The sequence below is a fragment of the Acipenser ruthenus genome, chromosome 7 (genome assembly GCF_902713425.1).
Source record: "Acipenser ruthenus chromosome 7, fAciRut3.2 maternal haplotype, whole genome shotgun sequence".
NCBI classification, from domain to species: domain Eukaryota; kingdom Metazoa; phylum Chordata; class Actinopteri; order Acipenseriformes; family Acipenseridae; genus Acipenser; species Acipenser ruthenus.
The window spans coordinates 7,838,235-7,861,123 of NC_081195.1; the positions used below are offsets into that span (position 1 = coordinate 7,838,235).

General features: G+C 41.5%; 1 protein-coding gene across 3 annotated transcripts in view; it reads right to left on the reverse strand.

The window, feature by feature from the left end:
* Window positions 1–505: 505 nt before the first annotated feature.
* The window catches only part of LOC117415566 (calcium uniporter protein, mitochondrial-like), a 54,148-nt gene continuing 31,764 nt past the window's right edge, over window positions 506–22,889 (reverse strand). For all 3 annotated transcript variants that reach the window (XM_059026254.1, XM_034026076.3, XM_059026255.1), the window contains 7 exons: window positions 13,122–13,170; window positions 10,063–10,233; window positions 8,993–9,097; window positions 8,327–8,487; window positions 7,573–7,776; window positions 7,041–7,157; window positions 506–4,880 (listed from right to left, as the gene is read on the reverse strand). In XM_059026254.1, the coding sequence (XP_058882237.1) occupies window positions 4,800–4,880; window positions 7,041–7,157; window positions 7,573–7,776; window positions 8,327–8,487; window positions 8,993–9,097; window positions 10,063–10,233; window positions 13,122–13,170 (888 nt within the window). In that variant the 3' untranslated portion in view covers window positions 506–4,799. The remainder of the gene's footprint in view (window positions 4,881–7,040; window positions 7,158–7,572; window positions 7,777–8,326; window positions 8,488–8,992; window positions 9,098–10,062; window positions 10,234–13,121; window positions 13,171–22,889) is intronic.

Consider the following 22,889-nt stretch of genomic DNA (forward strand, 5'->3'; position numbering starts at 1 on the left):
TTTAAATATGTATTTAGTCTATTTATACAAAAAAAGAAAATGTATTGACTTGCACTTTGCCCATATCGAACACAAGCCACAATTACCATTTACCTCCACTGGGTGGTGCTCTCGTTTGTTATTTTAATTACAAAACAACTCCACCTACTGGATAACAGCAGATTGCATTTCATATACAGAATACATATATTTTTTAGGAAGAGTTACAAAAAAAAAAAAAAAAAGGATATCCTGGCATTTCCTTTGGAAGACCCCCCCCCCCCCCCCCCCCCCCCCACTGCGTCCGATTACCAGAGTGAAAGTGCGCTAGTATAACAACCACTCAGTATAAACATTGCCTTGTCCTCTGTGGCAGGTGTAGCAAACTCGGCTCAGCTCTGATGCAGAGGAAACTGCAGGCAACCATTCACGCTGCTCAAGGCATCTCTGTTGTTTTTGATTAATTTTATTAATGTATTTATTTACTTTAATCTCGCAGGTTATCATTTGTTCCGACTATTTTAAGGGGTATTTTTAAATAAAAAACACACCTGTTTTGATTCAAATATTGAATCCCAAGTACTGTGCCAGCCAAGCTGTTGGGCTGGTTCAATTCCCTGTCAAGGATGATGCTGAATATACTGAAGAGCGGAGCGTAGCTGCAAGAGTCCTATACATTCCCTACACAGCAGAGCTGGCCCTGCGCTCCCACAGCCCTTGTCCTGGACAACAGAGACAGGCACAGCCAGCAGCAAAAGCTCTATCGAAACCTGGAGCAGTTAGTCCCACAGCTCTTCTTTAAAAGAGAGGGAACAGCATAAGCTCCAACAGCAACCTGATGCACAGTCAGTCCAGCTGCTTACTTTCATAACTCTCCATGGATAGAGACAGGTACCACAGGTTAGTCCAGAGCTAAATTCTCCAGGAACGTTCGACAGCATCAGCTCTACAGAGAACAAAACTTCAACCAGACTCTACAGAAACTTGGTAGCAGTCAGTACAGCCACTGGCTCAAAACATAGCTCTCATTTTAGACAGAGGACTTTGGCACCTCCAGCAGCAAACCAGAGAGACTTGGAAACTTTAGCAGAGTTATCCGCTTGATCTCACAGAGGGAAAGAAGCAGCAAACAGAACAGGGAGCTCGCACTGCAAACACGTCTGCGATTCTGATACCGAGCCGCACTCTTCAATATAAGGTTGGAACTGGGAGTTCAGGCACCGCCACCACCGTCAAATGCTCAAGACAAAATGGTCTCTCAAACTATAGTACCCTTTGGAAAGGCACAGGGCAATTAAAACCACAAAACAGTTATTGGTTACATTCCTGCATTCTGCATGCTGTAAAAAAAAAACACACACAACCCCAGGTTCACGCTGGCTTTGGCATGGCTATCCAATCACCTTCTTTCTTCCACCCACTCAGCGTCCTTGGATAGAAAATGAATAACAATGATAGTTACACACAACCAGAATTCAATTTAAAACAACAAAATATGACTAACATAAAACCCACAAATAAAGTATATTGTATTCCCCGTCCCCCACACTTCCCTCCCTCCTTGCCTGCCTGCCTATTCCAATACATTTGGGTTTTTGTTTTTTAAAATCAGTACGTAAAAAGGTGCTTGCTATTTACATGGAGTGGAGACACAATTCCTCTGACACAAACAACCCACTGTAACAGTACAGTAAGTGGCTGGAATTGACATGTAATCACCCAATTATAAACCCAAAATACAATTAAATCCTAATTTAGTTACATTCCAATAATCAAATTTATAACACACTTCAAATTAGTTTATAAATCTTAACCCGTTCCCTCATTCCAACACAAATTACTGTAACTAGCCACTTGCTGTAAAGTGTTGCCCCACCCGCAATTAACGATTTAATGATTCCTCTAGAAAGCGGCCCACAAATATGGCTTTTTTGTCATGATTGTGCCACCGCAGACTCCTGCAATTTGCCATTTCATTTTATCTCTTGCAAGAGTACAGAGACAGAGCAAATGAGATCTGAAAAGTCACAAGTGTCACGTGATTCTCTGGAATGAGGAAAGCAAGAGTGTACCTGAGCACTTAGTATTCAACAGGTGAATTTAGCTAAAAGCCAACTAGAGAACAAAAAAAAAAAAATAGATTACAAACATCAAAAGATAAGGCATTCAAAGTGGCTTACATTTTAGCTTCTAGAAATTGGGAGGGGAAAAAGCCCCCACGGCAACACTGACCAGTTCAACACGGTTCCAGGTTTATCAAGTTAATTATTAAAATGTAGACAATTGTTTTAGTAAGAGTCAATATCATTCATGCTATTTTATCCTATAGAATCCCTGTATTAAAGACAAAGTGTGTTTATTTATGTGGCATATGGAACCTTCGCTACTGATCCAGAGAGAAGGGGAGCTTTTCCCCCTGCGCACATTCACTTTAAGAGTGCAATCTTAAAGAAAGTTGATAAGTAACGGTACAAACACAGTACAGAAATTCGTACCAAAAAACAAGGCTATTGAACCTACTCTTTGGTATCTGTGAATTCCAGTACAAATCAAGGTACACATACATAGATATAAAACAAATGATCACTATGTTCTCTATCCCTGGAAATCCAGTGAACACAAGCGACAAAATATTCAGCAGTGAAAGTCAATGTTAAAAACACAACCTTGTGAACATGTGGCTTCTTTCATTAGCTAGTCACTAGACAGTTGCATAACCTAACTTGTCTGCTCAACAAATTCATTGTGATCCCAGAACTGTAAAGGCAGGTTCATACTTCAGTCCTGCAGCCACTGGGAGACAGTCATGTCACACATCCAGCTCGGAAAAATTAAACTCTGGCAACCAGTCTCCCTTGGATCGGCAGTCATACGAGTCGACTCGAAATCACCCTTCGAACGAGTCGACTCGAAATCACCCTTTGCGACGGCGTATGATTGACGTATGAACCTGCCTTTGGGAACCTGGGATCTGATTTTCTCCATCTCAACGGTAATAGCACTTGATTTTGATCAGTGCATCTGAAATTAAGAAAAACCCTGATTACATTTAAAAGGGGCCATAGCATTTAAGATGTGTATGTCCAGCTATAACCCTGTACTCTTTTAAACAAATACACATGCTTCAGTATTGTTTCCATTTACTGCCTGTGACAGCACAATTAATTTTAAAAGGGCATCCTTGCTTATAATAATATGTATGAGACAGACAGAATTGCCCTGAAACCAAGGCCTCCATTAAAAGTTGCAGGCTGCACTGAAGCATCTGTAGTTTTGTATTTGTTCAAATACTCAGTGCTGTGAATGTACAGGACTACAGTTCCCATAAGTCCAAAAGCATAAATACAGACTGTTGTGTTTTTTTGTGTTTTTTTTTTTTTTTCTAAGAAAATAAAATAAAAAAAAGGTGTTGGTAAAACACAAGAGCTTAGGAAACAGGCAATGCATTTTTTTGGGGGGTACAATTTATAAAAAAAAAAAAAAAAGTGTTTTGCCACTAAATATGATTGCCCAGTGGCCAGTTGCATGAAACGCCTCAAATTAAATTTCCCCATTAGTTTTCCCCTCAAGTGTTCCTTGATTTAAGGGTGTTGGAGAAAACAGCTTAACACATTGAAGTCAATTCCCGAGTTGGAGGAAAATATGCTTTAGTGTTCTACTTGAACTCAATACTCAAGGTGTTTTGTGCAACCAGCCCTTGATAATTACATTTGATTCATTGGGGCATCGTATAAAATACAGAATTGAAAAAAAGAAAAAAAAAAAACATCTTTAGGTTCTGGGGCCATTATTAGGCCATTATTGGGCCATTATCCAAAGTTTACCAGGTTTCATTGCAATACAACCTGTATATTTACATTCACCATATACTGTACACTTATCAGCCTTGGTATACTGCATGTGTTCCTATCCATGCACTCAAGAGTTGTGGGGACAATTTGCTATTGAGGTTTAGGAATATGCCAGACTTGCACCATCTACCAGCCTAGCACATAACTGTACCCTCTTCTGGTCCAAAAGGAAGGTTTGCAGTTTATAAAATTTTTCGTTCCATGATCTAATATACACACACTCACCACAAAGATCATTGTTTACAGTTTTATACAATAATCTACTTCGCACCCAGGCAGTTATCGCTCGTGTTAGAAGTGCTTTGGGAATTCCCTAATGTGCCACATCCACTAATGACATGGGTCACGCAGCATCAGGCTGTGCTGTGAATGGGAACCTTTGTGACGTTCATTTATCGCGGGATGACAGGACTGGGATTCCCAATGATAGTGAATGGCAGAGATTTCAACAGGTATGAGGCAGGCAGAGCAGTTAAGGTGTCACAGCCCAGAAAGCCTAAAGATTTGTTTCGTACTGTGAGTGGAGGGATCAGTTGCTAGTCTACATCAAAGAGCAAGAGCGTATTCCAGATCACTTCCATTGGTCTAAACCTCTTCTGATTGGATCCGATGCTCAGGCCATCGTCACTGTTGCTAAGGTCCAGTTGTGTACTTTTGACTTTTTTTTTTTTATTCTTTCTTCCATTTTATTATGCTTTTTTCAATAATGTTTAGTATTTTTTTCCCCCCCAGTAGGAAGGTAAAAACCGCAACTCTCCGGCCGTGTCTGTTTGTGTGTGTGTGTGAGAGAGAGAGAGAGAGAGAGAGAGAGAGAGAGAGAGAGAGAGAGAGAGAGAGAGAGAGAGGAGCATCAGAGTGTGTGTAGGCCTAGGGGGTTGGGGAGGGGAGGGGAAGGGATTCAGGCTACTGAAGGCGTTTCACAGAGGGGGCAAGGGAGACGAAAGAGGGGAGCGGGGATTGTTCAGCCTATCAATCCTTCTTGTCGCTGATTTGCTGGATAGGTAGCTGGAGCTGAAGAGGGTCCCTCAGTCGTTTCAGGTCCAGTTCAGCCTAGATAAAGAGACAGGGGAGAAGCAAGCAATGCAGCTGTTATGCTGAGGGGTACCATGTTCGCTACCAATACAAGAGAACCATCACACAATTCCTCATCAGAACTAGACAAGCCATTCCCTTTTAATTACAGCGCACATCTTAACCTAGGCTATACCGTATAACGGGCGGATACTTTATTTGGGCTTTATTGGCTATTTTGATTGGCTCATCAATAATACTTCCACCAATCAGAGGGTTACCTACAGTACTCATAATGATCCCGCCATCTGTCAAACTGGTATACAGAACAGATTAAATAAGCACCGGACAAGAGAAATAATGTGTCAGATATCAAAGTGGATACAAGTGGCAGTGATGAAGCCAATTTGCTTGAAAACATTAAAAGTAGACTGGACATTCCCTTACCAGATGTAAAAAGCGTGAACACATCACCCCATCTTGCCCAACTGCACTGGCTATCTGTAAAGTTCAGGATTATTTTCAAAACTCTCCTGCTCACCTACAATGCCCTTCATCACACAGGTCCAGAGTACCTCCTCAACCTGCTGACCCGCTATATCCCTTGCTTGCAAGCTGAGGTCCTCAGACTCTTCCAAGCTTCATGGCTCCGACCCTCTGGAACTCTCTCCTAGCTTTGGTACGTGTTGCTCCCACCATCATTCACTTTAACTCTCAAGACCCAATTGTTCTCTGTTGCTTTCCATGCTCTAAACCTGATATCTGCCATTAGCTGCTGTGTTGTTGCTACTATTTAATGTATTATGCTACTGTATCATGTATTATGCATTTTCACTGTATTGTTAAAATGTTTTGCACTATATAAAACCGAGCTGATTTTGCCAGTGCTTGCTAGTCTATTAACCAATTTGAAATGATTTCGAAGCAAATAAAAGCATTTTCGTTTTGGCTTTATTGTTAAAGATTTCACACGTGGCAATACTGCCCTACAATTACTGCATGGTAGTACTGTGATCGTTCCGCTGTGTTATGTTGTGAACCATAGTTTTAAAACAGAGCTGTAACCGATTAGAAGACCTTCTTTGTTGTTCTCCAAGATGCTGCAGTTACATTACAACGAGCTGCTGTAAATGAGATACTGTTTTAGCAGACATACTTAAGTAAACATTTATTTAAATGTTTTTGGAATTAAAAGTATAAATGCAAAACTGACTTTTTTTGTGAACATGCGGTGAAAAAAAAATCCCAACGTATAAATCTGCCGAATTTAATACCAGCCAAAATTTCCCGTTACACGGTATATATTAACTTAAAGCAAATCTTTATGCCGACACCTCCAGGCATGTCAGAGTTTGTAGATGGTGCTGTGCATCTGACTGGTGCCTTTTAAGCTTGCATATTTTTTGGATGAAGTCCGCTGCCATCTGGTAACGTATGCTGTTTATCAGCTTACTATGTAATAAGTGTTGGTCACAATCGGTAAACTGCAATTTACAGTGTTGAGTTTGCTCTTATTATGATGGATCTGTGGCCGACTCGTGAAAAAAAAAAAAAAAAAGGCAGTGACAAAGAAGCCGCAGGCATGTTGGATTTGTTTGTTTTTTTACCATTATATGTACATATGTGTATATATATATATATATATATATATATATATATATATACACACACACAACTGTAAGTCGCCCTGGGTAATAAATAATGTATGTATGTATGTATGTATGTATGTGGGAGGGGCATCAAGTTCCACTGCCCTACACACGTACAAATGCAGATGCGACATGTCGTGTGCCCCGAGATTAATATACACTTAATATTGTAACAAAGGTGGTCCTTCGCATGTTTTATCACGATTGTCCAAGCACTTCTCTAGAAATCTGTTAAAATGTAGACAGAGCCAGACCGTCTGAGCTAGAAAGAGACCCTATACCCTGAGATAACAATACACTCAGTAACTTCTGATTTAGATAGTCCTCAGATTCTCTGGATATATGTAAAAATGCAGATGTGACATCAGACAGGACAGTTGGACAGAAAGACATGCAGCCTGTATTTACCCTTGTATTCCGATACACTCAATAAACTTGTGCTACAGAAGATACATGCAAACCTCGAGCACACAGCTGCCTGCACTATGACAGTTTAGTTTTCTGCACTACAGTAGCGTATTTTCACGTCTCCAAGCCCCTTGGTCATTACCTCTGCAATTGCATCCTTGAGCTGGTTGTATTTCTCGATGTCGAAGCGGTTCTTTTTCGCTCCTTTATGGAAAAAGAGCAGATACTGTCGGTCCCTGGCGTCTGGGTAGATGTACTCCTGCGGAGAGAGTTCGAGAGGCAGAGGGAGTCAGACCCGGGCCGGATTTACTAACCCAACTGAGAGGGATTGAGTGAGAGAGGGAGAGAGGGAGCGTGATGGGGGGTTATGATTCAGGCAATGTTCAAATACTTTATAAGCCTGTAAGCCTGTCTTCTGTTAACAGTGACTCGGATTCAGATGCAATTTATATAGCGGTACAACGATTGCTCCGAAAGCTCAAGGCACGGTGCGATAAACAAACAAACAAACAAACAAAGACAAAAGAAGACAAAACATTAAAAAAAAAAAAAAAAAAAGGAGGAGTCACTATAAAAAAAAAAAAAAAACTAAAATTAAAAAAAATAAAAGGTCATGATGTCTTCAGACGTGAGCCGAGACCTTTCTCCGTATGGGAGTGGCTGCAATCTCTTACCTGCCGTGTGAGGACGAAGTAGGCATACATAGCCATGGAGCTGCCATAGGTGATGAAGTAGGTGACGGGCTCCATGATGTCCCAGGAGTACTCCCACCAGGTGAGTCGGGCCAGGATCCCAAACTGGGTCGCCATGTAGGCCATGCCGCCCCACATCACCCAGGTGGCCCTCTTCTCTGCTTTCCGACTCAGCTCTTCCTTCAACTGCAGAGGAGGCAGAGGGGCTTATGAGGCAGGATGGAGGATACGGGCCTGCACTGTGTATGGGCAGTCACTCCCTTATAAAAGTGTACCACAGTATTTTTGCAGTTTATGGTTATACAACGTTTAATGGTTTGTCATTTTTTTTTTTTATAATGCTACACCATAATTCTCTGTGCTTTACAATGCTTATCTACACATAACAATTTGCTGTGCTTTTACTATAGGAAACTTTTACACAGGTACAGCTAGGCCACACGGTTGGGCCTTTACCTGTATGCCCAAGAATTTTTAATTTACTCATTTAATGCGTTTGGATAAAAATCTTGTGCTTACTATTTGTCTGATTTTTGTGACACAGGAGTTGATCTGATTGACCTGTGTTTATAAAATCTTCCCCTCTTTTGTTTCCTCTTTTATGAAAGGCCAAATTTGGAGCCGTGCACGCTGTGAGCGCTTGCAGGGGAGATGGCTAGCCTTAGTTTCCAGGGAAATCTCAGATCTCATCGTGTATAACTGGTCTCTCTGCGTGACGGTGGGCGGAGTCCCGTACCTTCTCGAAGGGGAGGATCTGGGAGTTGAGGTTCTCCAGCCTGCCTATCAGCTGCCGCTCTTTGTGTATCTGATGCTCCTCGATCTGCAGCGTGGTGTAGAGCTGCTGGACCAACATCTTGACGTCACTGAGGGTCTCTGCATCCTCGTGAGCCAGGAGATCTGAGAGAGTCAAGGCTTGGGTTAGAGGAGACAGAGAAAGGGAGAGAGAGAAGACTGGACCAGCATCTTGTCATTACTGGGGGTCTCTGCATCCTTATGAGATCTCAGAGAGAGGGGGGGGGGGGGGGGGGGCGGAGGGGAAGAAACGGAGAAGGAGAGTGGTTGTACATGCTTGACCAACATCTTGACATCATTGAGGGTCTCTGCATCCTCATGGAGGTCTCGGGGGGGGGGGGGGGGGGGGGGGGGAGGTAGAAGAGTGGTTGGGCATGCTTAACCAACATCTTGACGTCATTGAGGGTCTCTACATCCTTAACGGCCAGGTGAAAGTGTGAAGACAGAGAGAGAGGACTGAATACTGGAAGAAGAGGAGGAGTAGGAGGAAGGGAGACAAATCTAATGACAAGATGGGCCTCAGATTACAGAAGGATTTACAGGATCAAGCTCACACACATTTTCAGAAGAATCTCTCCCCTCCCCTCCCCTGCTCTGCTCTGCCCCTCACCTCTCTTGGGCGGCCTCACGTCGTGCGTGGTGTCGTTGATGACCAGCTTGAAGTCATCCAGGAGGAGGATATCGATGCCTGTGGAGGAGGCCACTCGAGTCCCATCTGAGAGAGACAGAAATACCCTTAGAAAAGTTTACCAGTCACTTTGCATGGTCATTTTTATCCACTTTTCCCATAGTTATACTATTCATATACTGTAGCTTACCATGTTTTGCTATATTTTTTTATATGCTTTACCATACCTCTCTATAATGCTTCCCTATGCTTAACCATGCTTCCACTTTGCTATGCTTATATGTTTTATGTTTCCACATCTTTCTGTTGATCACATACACTGGTTCTGTTTATAATTCAGGGGTTTAGCTGAACTGTCTGCAGGCAAGAAAATAAAATACACACATATAATAAATGTGTGTATGTGTGTGTATATATATATATATATATATATATATATATATATATATATATATATATATATATATTATAAATGTTTTATTCAAGGCTAAGCGCATTTCAAGTTGGGACTAAATGAATGGAGTTTGTGAATCCATGATTTCAATTAGTGAATCAACTGATTAAAACATAACAGCGGCAAAGCAGGCAGAATACATTGCTTTAATGAGCAGCCCACATTAATTCAAAGCTTTTAACAAAATGAACCACTTGCAGAATCCCAGCAGTCTCTCAGAATCAGCCGACACGATTCCCTTGAGGAAGCGTGCAGCTGCAGCTACTGAGCAGGTGCCACAAGACTTTGTGTAACTTTTTCAGATTGTGTTTGACGTGTCTTCTAAGCTTGTCAATGATCGTGAGATCAGTGAAAATGGAAAAGATAATTAAAGCCCCTCACTCTCCACGTGCTGGAAGTACCTGAGGATTAGATCCCCCACCCCCACGGTTTATTAGCAGATAGCAGCCCTGTGCTCCTGCCCGCACTCTCCCCCTGGTTTATTAGCAGATGGCACCCCTGCACTTATTACCCCACACTGCCTGTACCTGCAGAGTAGATGACACCCCTGTCTTTGCCCCCTCTCCCCCCCTGGTTTATTACCCCACACTGCGTGTACCTGCAGAGTAGATGGCAACCCGGTCGATGCCCCGGTCCTCGGCCTGCAGCTGCTGAAGGAAGACGCCCACAGAGTCGGAGATGGGCTTGAGGGTGAACTGGCATCGCTCCCGTCGAGAGGGCAGGCTGACCGAGATCACAGGCAGGCCGTTCTGATACACCACGCTCACCTCTGCCAAGGAGAAACCAGTCAGTACACACCAACACACACCACCTGTACCCTATAAACACTGCTGGACTGCCCAGGGACGGAAATAAGACTCCCATTGTATAGCAGTTTGATCCACTCCTGGTTTTTACTAATGTTTCAAGACGACACACCTGAGTTTATCAACTATACACTATGCCTAATCAAGTTTGTATTGAAACCTGGAATGGGTAAAACTGCTATGCAATAAGAGTCTTATTTCCACCTCTGAACCTCTTTAAAATTTCCACTTACACCTGATGAAGACCTGAAGATCGGTCTTGCTTGCTTGAGCTAGTGTTTGTACTGTATAATATATACCAGTATCAACTCTTCAAATCCATTACCACGATAACCTTGATTAACACAGCAAATAAAAAAATGAAAAAGCCTAAAAATTAAATTACCCTCCCGAGTTATATTTTTGAAGTTTGTAATATCTATGTTTTGCAGTTTTTTTGTTTTTTTTTTCAGGGTAAATGCGCTATGAATATGAAATAACGAGTGCTTGAAAGTTTAAAGTCTTCCATGTGTAATGGCAGTGGCTGGGCGCAAATTGGAGACTCACCGACGGGACAGCAGTGTATCACACAGCACTGCCCATCACACATGTCTCCATGCCGAAAGAGAATAAAAAAAGCAGAGGACACAATCCCTGCATTATCAGAAAGACTCAAGACTGAAGAGTAAGTGCTCCCCTGCAACCTGTCACTAACTCTCCTCAAATCTTCCACTTGCTGCTGTTCTGGCCTTGCTCTTTGGAAATCTACCAGCAGGATTAAGAAGGTGTCCCAGGGCAAGAGCTCAGTGTCCCTCCCCCCGCAGTCGCAGTCTCCCCTGGGGTGGGATCCATCTGCTTAGTGACAGACAATTATCCCTCTGGAGTCTGTCTCTAACCAGCCAGCCCCTTCGCTGCGATTCTTCCCATGGGATACTCATTTTAAACTGTATGCCTGACTAAACAGCCTGCAGCTTCATCCTGCTGTTCCTGTGCTGTACGCGTACATGCGTTTTCTCAAGGGAGATTCAACGCAAACCTCTGAGATATCTGAAGAGCACAGCTTGCCAGCGTAACACATTTGCAACAAACAATGAAATTAGGTTGGACTTAAACTGTGTGTTTATTGAGCCCGGGTCTGGAGTGTCTCTTAAAGCATGCTCACAGGTCAGTGTTCACAGCGAGCCAGTCCGGCAACAGAAACTCTCAGAGAGACTGTGGCAGCATATCGGGGAGCTGGCCTGTCTGTGCCTTCTTCATAAAAAGAGCTGTCAAAGCCACTGTTAGCATTATCATCCCAATGGAGCCCGGAGGCTGAGAGAACCTATAACAAGATGGGACACATCTGCACTGTGATGGGCTCTGATTATCTCCCAGCGCATTTCTCATCCTTGCCATTGAGAGATTCCCTCCACTCCTCCCTTTCCTGGTTTCACCGCATGGGGGCAATTCCACAGAGCTCCTGCTACTAAAGCAATAACTAGCTAATTGGAACAGAATTACTGTGCATGAAAAAAACAATTGCTGTAATAAAGGGGACTGCCTAATGACTTGGGGACTGCCTCCCAGCACACAGCACTGAAAAGGGCACTTAGCACTTAGCAAAGTGGTGACACTGTAATCTCTATTTGACTGCTTAATTAGAGGGAGAAATTCATCTTTACTTGTAACAATTAGATTAAAAAAAAGATGAAGGTAGGCAGAATGAAAGTCTTAAGGAAGCTCTCCAGGGCAGACAATGATGTAGAAATATTAAAAGAAACTATAAAATGAAATGAGAAATGTTTCGACTAGAAATCTACAACATTAAGAAACAGTCACTGAATTTTAGTATTTCTAAATGCAGCCGGTCTTGAGTGCTTCATAGTTACAGATCACAGTCACTGCATGTGCTAACTGCACTTATCCAGTGCTTTCACGATGAGCAGCGAATCTCAATCAACAAACAAAACTACATGCTAATCGGATTTTCACCAGCAGAGGGCAGAGTAATATTAGAAAAGTCCAGTGTGTGCTGACAGTCCATCTCAACACAGGAGACTCGTCTACTCAAGGCCTATAGTATTTAATATGACAGTATTGCTGACACTAGTGACACTAGTGACACTAACACTAACAGGAATTGGAAAAGCTGTTTTGGTGGTGACTGATATATTATATTATATTATATTATATTATATTAAAAAATATATTATATATATATATATATATATATATATATATATATTTATTTTATTGTTAATTGTGGAGCACATGGTTCTTTAAAAGCACTATATTTGGATAGTGGCTAGGAACACAACACTGATTAGTTGCCACACTGTATACTCTATACTGGCCAATGGACGACAACATGAAGGCAAGCAGGAAGAAGAACATAAGAAAATTAAACTGAGACTGAAGCTTAATTTGGGTCCTGACAAAAAAAAAAAAAAAAAAAACAACACAAAGGAGTCAACAGCAGCAGCAGCATAGAAACACAACCGTAGCAAGACATTAACAGCACCAACATGACATTTTTTGAAAAGTTATTTAAGTATGGCATGACCTTATATGGTTATGGTTGGCAATACTGTATAGTTTAAAAAAAAAAGGGAGGGGGAAGTACTTTCAGTCTGTCACTTTTCTCATCCATCTGAAGACCAGGACTATAAAGACTGCACAGTTGCGCGTGAAAGCGCAGGCCAGCTCTGTGTGTCTGATCTGTTTATTGTTGTAACAATACATTTATACATTTACAAGTGTACATGTCTTCTTCTAAAAGCCTCAAGCACAAGGCTACACTACAAAGATTGTTTCTCAGTCCCATTGGTGGCTGTACGGAGGGATGTTTTTTTTATTGTCGATAAATTTAAACACCTGCAGTTTGCATACTCACCTTCGGGGGGCAGCGCAGTAGAACTCAGCAGCCTCTGGCTCTGCCACACCTGTGGAGGACAGGAAGAGGAAGTGCTTGATTAGCAGTGCAGTTGAAACATTCTCCACTCCTTCCCTTTGAAACTGTATTAGAAACTGCAATGATTCCACCCTGCAGGCCAAAGATCATTGATCTGCATTGAGGTTCAGACTGCAGGGTCAACGCCAGGGTACCATGGGATATATCCACAACATAAACTTCATTAGAAGGACAATTATGACCACCTGAACATTGGTGAATGACTATTTTCTTTCTTTTTTAAAAAAAATTTAAAATCAATAAATACAATTAAATCCACGACATTCATGCAAAATGAGAGCGATCAGTATCACTTCTAAATATCAAACCTAGACCAGTCCATACCTCCTCTGTATGCCTCCATTTATCCCGATTCTAGAACACTTCATTCACACAGTCCACGACGGAAAGAAGACTCCTACTGCACAGCAGTTTCACCCATTCCAGGTTTTATTACAAGCTTGATTCTCCCTGGTTAAACCAGGAAAGGATCAAACTGCCGTGCAACGGGAGTCTTATTTCCATCTCTTATTTCCATGCTAAAGAAGGTCCTCAAGCAAGCTGCATCACCACTGGACAAGTGTACTTTTGCAATACTCTTGCAGAAACCATCGTATGCCTGTTGCAAGTGATACGTAAAGAATCTGAAGCTGAGCTGAACAGCACTCTGTTCACTGCGGGCTCCAGTAGATAGTCCTTGGAGGTTGTCCTCTCCAGCACTGGCCATGTTTAGCTTCTCCAAGGTGGCCTGGCTCCAGTTACAGCAACACGGCTCTGTGCCCTCAAGAAGAATTCTCAAGTTCAATTCCCTGTCCAGGCTTAATCTCAAATAGGACTTGGACGCAGTAGTGCATGTAGTCTGTCACAGCTCCTGCATGTACAGTATCAAAGCGATGGAAGTGTAGGGATCACTTCTATTAGCAGAAAAGTGTAAAAGTACAGGGCTAGTGATAAGCAGAGAAGTAGTCTTTTTAATTTCCCTTGTTTCTTAGAACCTTTTTTTATTGTGCCAGTGGGTCTCTGGCTCACGGTCTATGAACACATTTCTAGAGAGGGGAAATTCCAAATGAGAACAAAAAAAAAAAAATTGAATTTATTTTTTAATCAATGCATTTTAAAAATGGTTCTGAGCCATTTTGTTTTGTGTAAGAACATGCACAATGCTCGTTTCCCCTCGTCTCATACAATTGAGTCTGGAGTACAGGGAGGCTGACATTTCAAGGTCTCTGAAACAAATTGTGTTTGCACTGTACCATGCAATTTACAAGCCTACTACTGTCTTAATGTTTTAAAAGTCTCTATGGCAATGCATGTTTGTACTGTAAATGATCATGCAATTTACAACAGCTTTTGTTACTATGACAACAGTAACATAGATGACTGCTACATAAATATTTTGAGAGGGAGCTTCATCTTGTTTCTACAGTTCAGTGTGTCCCACCCCCTTACTGTATGAAAATGCATAAATAAATGGATTCTCTGAGAATAAAATGCAGATTTATCCTGCAACTTCAGATTCGTTCCTCAGTAATTCCTCAGCTTTGTATTCTCTCTGGGTTTGGGCTGTTTCCACCCTCTCTAAACAGAATGGAAATAATGTTATTTTTTGCTTCTGTGTTTGTCTGTTTGGTAGTTTCCAGTTCATTATTAGCACAAGCCTGTTTATAAGGTAAACACATTTTTACAAGTGGTAACAAGTTCCTGTTCTACCTCGGAGAAAAGAGAACCGTGTTGCCACAGTGATCTGTGACTACACAACACAAAGATGTCAAAATTCACCTTGCAGTCAGTCAGACTTGTGGTCTATGAAAAGAAAACCCTTCTGAAGAAAGATTCTAAATGAGACATAACAAAACAAAGGTAGAGATTGATGCAGCCTTTGCACAACAAAATATGTACCAGTGTAGTCTTAGAAAGTGGTATGTTGTCATAATGTGGTATGCATACCAAAACGTGACCCGTGTAATGTCAGAAAGTGGTACACGGTCACATTGAAAGTCTTACGTTTTCAGTTTTTTGTACAGGTGCAATCTATTGTGATCTGATTGTCAAACAGAAGTACATTTACCATTAATTATACATAATTTTTTTTAAAACTTAAACTGTAAAACAATCAATTTTCTTTTGATGCCCTATAATTATACAGTTCATCCATAACTTTAAAAACACTCAGATCTTAAAATAAACAATTGGCGAAACGTTTCGACATGAGGTCTTTCTCAATGTCAAAAGCAGGTGGCCTTTGCAGGAAGTTGCGTCTCACTGCAGTGCAATTCTCACAACACTCAAAACCTTCTAATAACAACCAATGTTTCATGACCGGTACGAACAGATGTTGACACCAAACAAACTAAAAAAAAAATACAAAGGTCGAGTGCTGCACAACCGCATGCTGTGCTGTGGTTAAGAAACACCAAGCATTTCTACTTCAGGGTATGGCAGGGGAGTGCAGCTCTAACCTCCTGAAGAAACAGACCTCTGGTGGAAAAGTAACCAAGAAAGCGAGGCCAACGAATCCCGAACCGTCTGGTTTTGAATAAAACATTTCCGTGACATCGACCTTTGTTATCTTCTTCACAGATGGGCAATTACAAAGCTGCAATAGGGTTTTGTTTTTTTTTAATCTATATTATTTCCAGTAAAGGGATAAAGAAAAATGAAGATAATGTTTTGTGTTTAGGCATTGAAAACATAGCAGTATTAAAACAGGTACAGTAGGTACTATGCAAGCACATTGGTATGGTTGTAACTATTGTAGTAACATGCCAGTGCTCCTTACACAGTATTTATTGCACCATTTGAAGCAATATAATATGTCCGAGGTTAACCTAATAGCAATTGATCATTAGTGCATGTACTAATAAACACAATGCAAGTCTATAGAGCTAACACAGAGTATCAGTACAGAAGTGTAACTGTATCGCTTGTATTTGCGATACAAGAGCAAAAGCACAACATTGCTCATTGTAGTTCAGCAAGTGGTTCTTCAACGAAGAATAAGTGTTTCATTGTTGGTATGAATATATACCTCACCCTAACTCGTTTAATTTGTTTTAACAAAATAGTCCATCATTTAAATGATCATTTGATCTTATTATGCATCCTAAAAGTAGCCCCTCAGGACCATCACATGTATCGGGATACATACCTGCATACCGCGATACTTATCATGACTCAATGAAACTGGGATGAATGTGTTTGAATTTGTCTGAAATCAATTGAAATAAAAAAAATGACATTCCAGAGTGCATACAAATATTTCGGTAGAGGTTCATTTTTTTTTTTTTTTAATAAAATATTATTATGGCTCCAAGGGTCCTCCTCAAGACCTTCAGTGGCATATGCTAGTCTGTGTTTTTGAATCTTTTAAATATCTGGCACGTCCTGATTCTCCAAGTTTGAATGTCAGTTTCTGATTCTCGCCGATTTCCTCGCTCGGATTCAGACTGGGATCTCATTCTGCAAGCTCTGGAAAGCACGCTCAATTAGTGGAAGCTGAAAGTATGAAAAATGACAAGTAAGAGAGGCACTGGATTCAGAACAAAACCAGGCGAACGCACCAGGCTGGCTCTTGGCTCGACTGAAGATTAATATACTAATCATTTTATGCAAATAGCACAGACTACCTTTTTACATTGTAAAATCGGTGCCTGTTTCATTAACTTCCCTAGCTGAATTTCCCTGAATCTTGGCTACAACACTGAACACCAAGGTAGTAACCGTGCTCTTGCAGTGTTTAATGAGGCATGTGCGTGCATTGTATTTACGATGTTACAGACTGTTAACAGAGAAGCAGCAATACTAAATAGAAATCGGGTTACTGAGGTACTGTGGTAAATAGCAGGACCAGATCCGTTTCACAGATAAACTTGAAGAATATCACAAAATCGAGTTTGAAAATCTTCAGGCATTCATATCTTAGTTCCAACAACACTGCAGAATTTGTGGGTTGTGTTTTGCTGGAAAATTGGATGATTAAAAAAAAACACACACCATGACAAACTGTGCTAAGTGCATAGTATAACCCTTGGAAAAGCAGGGTAAAACTGCAAAACACTGTGCTAAACTTTTATAAAAGTGAGCGTGCCAGGGGGTGTGAAACAGCACCGCTGCTTCAAGAGAGATCGGAGCTTATCTTTCTCTAGCAGGGCAAGCGAGATGTAAAACGTACCCTAATATTAGCTCTACAAACCAGGGGGTGATTCATTTATGAGGAGGTGGTTTCTATAAATACCTCCCTGGTTTCTCTTTCAGTCTGTCCCTGAGCCTCCATGTGCATGTTGTCAGCAGAGTTACCCGCATGGCACACCACGGGTAACAGTAGGCTCCAGGGATGAGTGCCACTACCCTGTTGTGCGACAGCTGCTTGTGCTCGCTGCTCACAAACACAGCACTGCACTCCACACACACACAGACAGACACTGACACACAGAGCAAGGAAGCGATCAGTAATTCATTCAAGGCACCTTGTTAGGAACAAGCATACCGAGCAACGGTTATGGACCTGCCCAGTATCCAGTCGAGTACAAATCTCTTTATAACAGCCTGTGGGGCGAGGAGGGGGAGGATTTTGAAATAAGCAAGCTTGCTTACTATAAATATCTTCACTTCCTGAACCCTGGCATCCGGCTGGAAGAAAAAACAACTGCAGGAGGGTCCAGTCACAGGAAACTTGCCATCAGCACATTTTACTGAGTTCCTTTAGCAGTCCACTGTTTAGAATATATACTGTACCTAAATATATGCATTTTCTGGCCACTAAGATATTTTGTAATATATTCTAAACAAACTACATGGCCTAAACTTTCTTGGATGTGTGTTAAGTTAATACCAACAAGTATTTCCCCTCTATTCTCCAGCAGACACACATGATTGAAGCTGTGTAGCTTCAACATAAGTACCTATAGCATTCAATGACTGTCCATCACTATATACAGGCAGAATCAGGGATGGAAATAAAACTTCCATTGCACAGCAGTTCGATCCATTGCTAGTTTTACTATGAGTTTAATAAGACACACCTGAGTTTGTTACCTATACACTGGGTCAACCAAGCTTGTATTAAAACATGAAATGGGTGAAACTTATTTCCATCCCTGAGATACAGACAGACAAAAACACCCTCTTACTGCTCAGAAAAAGTAAACATTTTAGGTCAAAACATGTCACTGAACTGTGTTTTTTTTGTTTTTTTTTTTTTAAACAAAAAGATACCCTTGTCGAATAGAATTTTCTTTAGTTGGACCAGATTGTATTAGAGACTGATTCAAGTTCTAGATCATGGATATACCGTAGTGCAGCAAGGTGAAGAAACAAAAGTGTTTACAAAGGTCTCTGTCGCCCCACAAACAACACACACTGATAATCCCTTCAGAAAGACACCAGATCTGCTGATAGGGCATCCCCACACCCTTTCAACACAGCAGCAGCCCTGCACAGTAGTGTCTGGTTTCTCGGAGATGCAATCTCCAGTTTGCAGAGTCCCACAAAGCTTTGATCGAGACCTGATGTGTTGGCTGTAATGCAGGAGTGCCCTCTCCCTCTCCCTGGTACGGTCCTCAGTCTTACTGCAGGTTCAACATTAACGGGAGCACACCGACTACAGTGATTGTAATTGGATTCAGTACCCAGGCATGCAACAGCGAACACTGTACTGTATATCCATACTGAGATGCTGTTCCAGTTGGCTTAAACACAAAAGTGTAATGCAAAGTGTATTTACAGTACTGCTGTTGGAGTGAACCAACAGACTGCAGCGCTTACTGCAAAGAACATTACACACCGTTACAACCTCCTGTTTCGCACAGTCTTGCTAGATCTTTTTTCAACAATCGCACACAACTGGGCTGTAAATCTTCTGGGGAATGAAGCTGAACAGACATCGGTGAGATATATTCACCGACCGTCTGACTGCGCTAGGAAAACTTTGTGTGAGCGCCACAGCATCTGCTGTTTATCCAAATAAACTGTCCTACAGTGTGCCGCTACAGAGAGGTTTTCATGGGCTGATGCGTAATCAGTGCTGATTACGCTGAAACGGTACTGCAAGAATACATACTGTAAAACAGCAGAATTAAAGCGCTTTGTTGTAAAGACCCCGGCCTGTTCACTATTCTGTCATTACACTCGCTCACACTACTTACAACCTAGTAATCCACACCACCATCGATTCACATCTATCGATGCACTCTAAGATTAAACATTATAGCATTATAAAATGGGGGAGGGGGTGGGGGTCGCCACGGGACACATAACATACATCTGACAAACACAAAATAGCAGCTTTTCTTCAGTTCAGAAACTGTATCAAAAGGGAGAGACAAACGGAAGTTAGACTGAGAAGTTGTTTACAGTTTGAACATCACTGGCACTTTATTTACTGTAGAAATATTGCATGAATCACTAGTATAGGGAATTGGGGGACCTGCTGTAGGAGCATTATCTCCACGGTGCTTTATAAATCGAGAGGCTTATAGCGAGGGAGCACTGTATGTATATATATATAGGCCAGGTAAAGGGGCTGAGTGTGTGGCCGGCGCAGTGACAGATTATGCTGAACTCTGCAGATCAGTTCATTAATGGATTCGGAGGAAGGATGACATCAATTAATCATGACAAGAAAACGAAGGGGCTGTCAAGAGTCCCATTTGGTTTCAGTTTTTTTTTTTTTTCTCTCACTTATTAGCTTATGTGGAGGGCGCTGGGAGAGACTGGGTTCCCATGTACAGTATTATATGACTGTCAGTACCCTGCTCTCTCCTGTCTCACTCTGTCAGCACCCTGACCCTTATCAGTGATCTGACCACAGCCAAGAGCTGAGAGAGAATACTGATGACCCCATTATACCCTCCTATACTTTCAACCAGCCAAACACCATACATTTTAGTTTCTAGTAATTTATATATTATTATTATTATTATTATTATTATTATTTATTTCTTAGCAGACGCCCTTATCCAGGGCGACTTACAATTGTTACAAGATATCACATTATACATTATTTCACATTATACAGATATCACATTATTTTTACATACAATTACCCATTTATACAGTTGGGTTTTTACTGGAGCAATCTAGGTAAAGTACCTTGCTCAAGGGTACAACAGCAGTGTCCCCCACTGGGAATTGAACCCACAACCCTCCGGTCCATAGTCCAGCGCTCTAACCACTACTCCACACTGCTGCCCATATACACACACACACACACACACACACACACACACACACACACACACACACACACACACACACACACACACACACACACACACACACACACACACACACACACACACACACACACACACACACACACACACACACACACACACACACACACACACACACACACACACACCATTGGAGTACTGAACAGGGTCCAGTTTTCCAGTGAGAACAGCTCAACTGCGAGGCATGGAGTTTGCATCAATTACACTGAATGCATTATTTAAAGGCTGCATAATGAAAGATAACCTTGTTGCTGTTTCAACCTTGTCATTGTTTTAATATAAAAGGAGGTGTGTTGCAAACATGCAGTGTAACTAAAAACATCAAAACCAGGCTAAACAGTTAGCCACAGATCTACTGGGGGAGAAGACAGGAGAAGCTACTGTACCAGTAGAAGTTATTCAAAAATCGCCACTGCAGAAAGATGGGTTACTGCACAAGTGTTTCACTAGTGGACAAACCTAGGTTCCAGTCTGGCTTGGGGTCAGTTGGCTGGTCTACACCTAGCCCTCAGTGGAACGTAGTCCATCCAGGGCAGGGCAGTCGTTGAATTGTCTGGTCGACACAGTGCTAATCTTCTATGAAGAAGTGAATCCACCTGTTTTCATTTTTTACCCCATAAGAAGTTACAGGATACAATTCATGATAGATAAATAGACATAAACTACTCCAAACTGTTAAGGCACAGTTCAGAGGTCTGCATATTAAGCATGTGTATGCAGGCACTCATAAATACTGTGTGCAGAATCGATGCCAGGGATGTATTGGTGTCCATGGCGATCACACACCATATTGACGCTGTGAGGACGACTCCGGGCAATAGGGACCCCCTTTCCCAGCCTGTAATGTTGGCTATTTGCATACTAACATCACCTGACACCTTCTCTGGTACCTGTTTTGTACTCAAATATCACCAGAAGGGTGATAGGTTTACAATGGAATTTTTTGCACAGAAAACTTTTATAAGGGAGTGTAAAACTGGAGTATACATTGGTCAATCTCTCTATATTTCTCTTGCCCATGTTTTGTTTTTCTAGTGGATCAAGCTCCTTAAAAAACAAATGGGGAGTGCAGAGAGAGAGAGAGAGAGAGAGAGACCGCGTGCATGTTTCAGAGCGTGGGTGGAGGGATTTAGCCCAATAATTACAAAGGCTAAAACACCCAGGGCCTTTCAAATGGAACCATGTAGCTTAACTCAGCAGGGAAGCAGCTGTATGCACCACTGCAAAGGTTAAAGTTGATTTCACAATAAATAATACAAGAGGCAATGGAGAACATTACAATACCTGCAAAATATTCCCCCGCTGACAGGAACAGAACTAAATGGCTTCAGGTGAAGTAAAAAGAGATTCCATGCAATTAGCAGTTTGTTATAAATTATTGAATAAGAAAAGAGAGAGTTAAAAAAAGCATGCGACATATGGCGGGCCCGCCCGTGTAAGGCTTTTCAAATTCGTATACAAACCAGGAATGGGTGAAACTGCTATGCAATAGGAGTCTTACTTCCATTCCTGCGACACAAACTCTCAAGAGAGATTCTGAACCTGCCACTTTACAAACAAGGACTACACGGACGCAGGAGTTGGCTGGCTCACTTTCCGAAACTTGCGTGGCTCTCCACAAATATACCCAGAGTGCCTTTCTAGCAGCAGCGCGAACATAGGAAAAATTAAATAAACAAAAACTACTTGTCTGACGGGTAAAGTATAACTGAGACACGAGGGACAGGGACTATCGTTACCATCTTAAATCACAGCAGTGAATGTCAGGGATGCACTTTTCAGTGGAAGATTGCTGTGAAGTGTGGAGCAGACACATTACAGGGTGCACCCAGACACTGGGGGTGTGTCACATCTGCAGTCTTCGCAGTTCAATTGAGAATGTACACAGTCACCTGTAAACCTTATACATGTACTGATAACCTTATACATTTCCCAATTGTGTTTTTTTTTTTTTTTAAATATAAATTGACTAAATTGTTCTGAGTTGCTCCAATAGTTGTTAAATCTAACTGGCTGTCATTCAATATTCCAACAAATGTCATAAAAATGCAAGCAAGGGATAATAAATAAATAAATAAATAAATAAACTAAATAAATGGCATTTGTAACTGCATGTTATTTCACTATGCTTTATTACACTTCGCTATGCTTTTACTATGGGAATCTTTTAGAAGGGTAATAATAATCATCATTAGCAGTGTGGAGTAGTGGTTAGGGCTCTGGACTCTTGACCGGAGGGTCGTGGGTTCAAAGCCCAGTGGAGGACACTGATGCTGTACCCTTGAGTATGTACTTTACCTAGATTGCTCCAGTAAAACCCCAACTGTATAAATGGGTAATTGTATGTAAAAATAATGTGATATCTTGTAACAATTGTAAGTCGCCCTGGATAAGGGTGTCTGCTAAGAAATAAATAATAATAATAATAATAATACTAATAATAATATTGTATTTATTTTTTTAGGCGTACTGCACACTA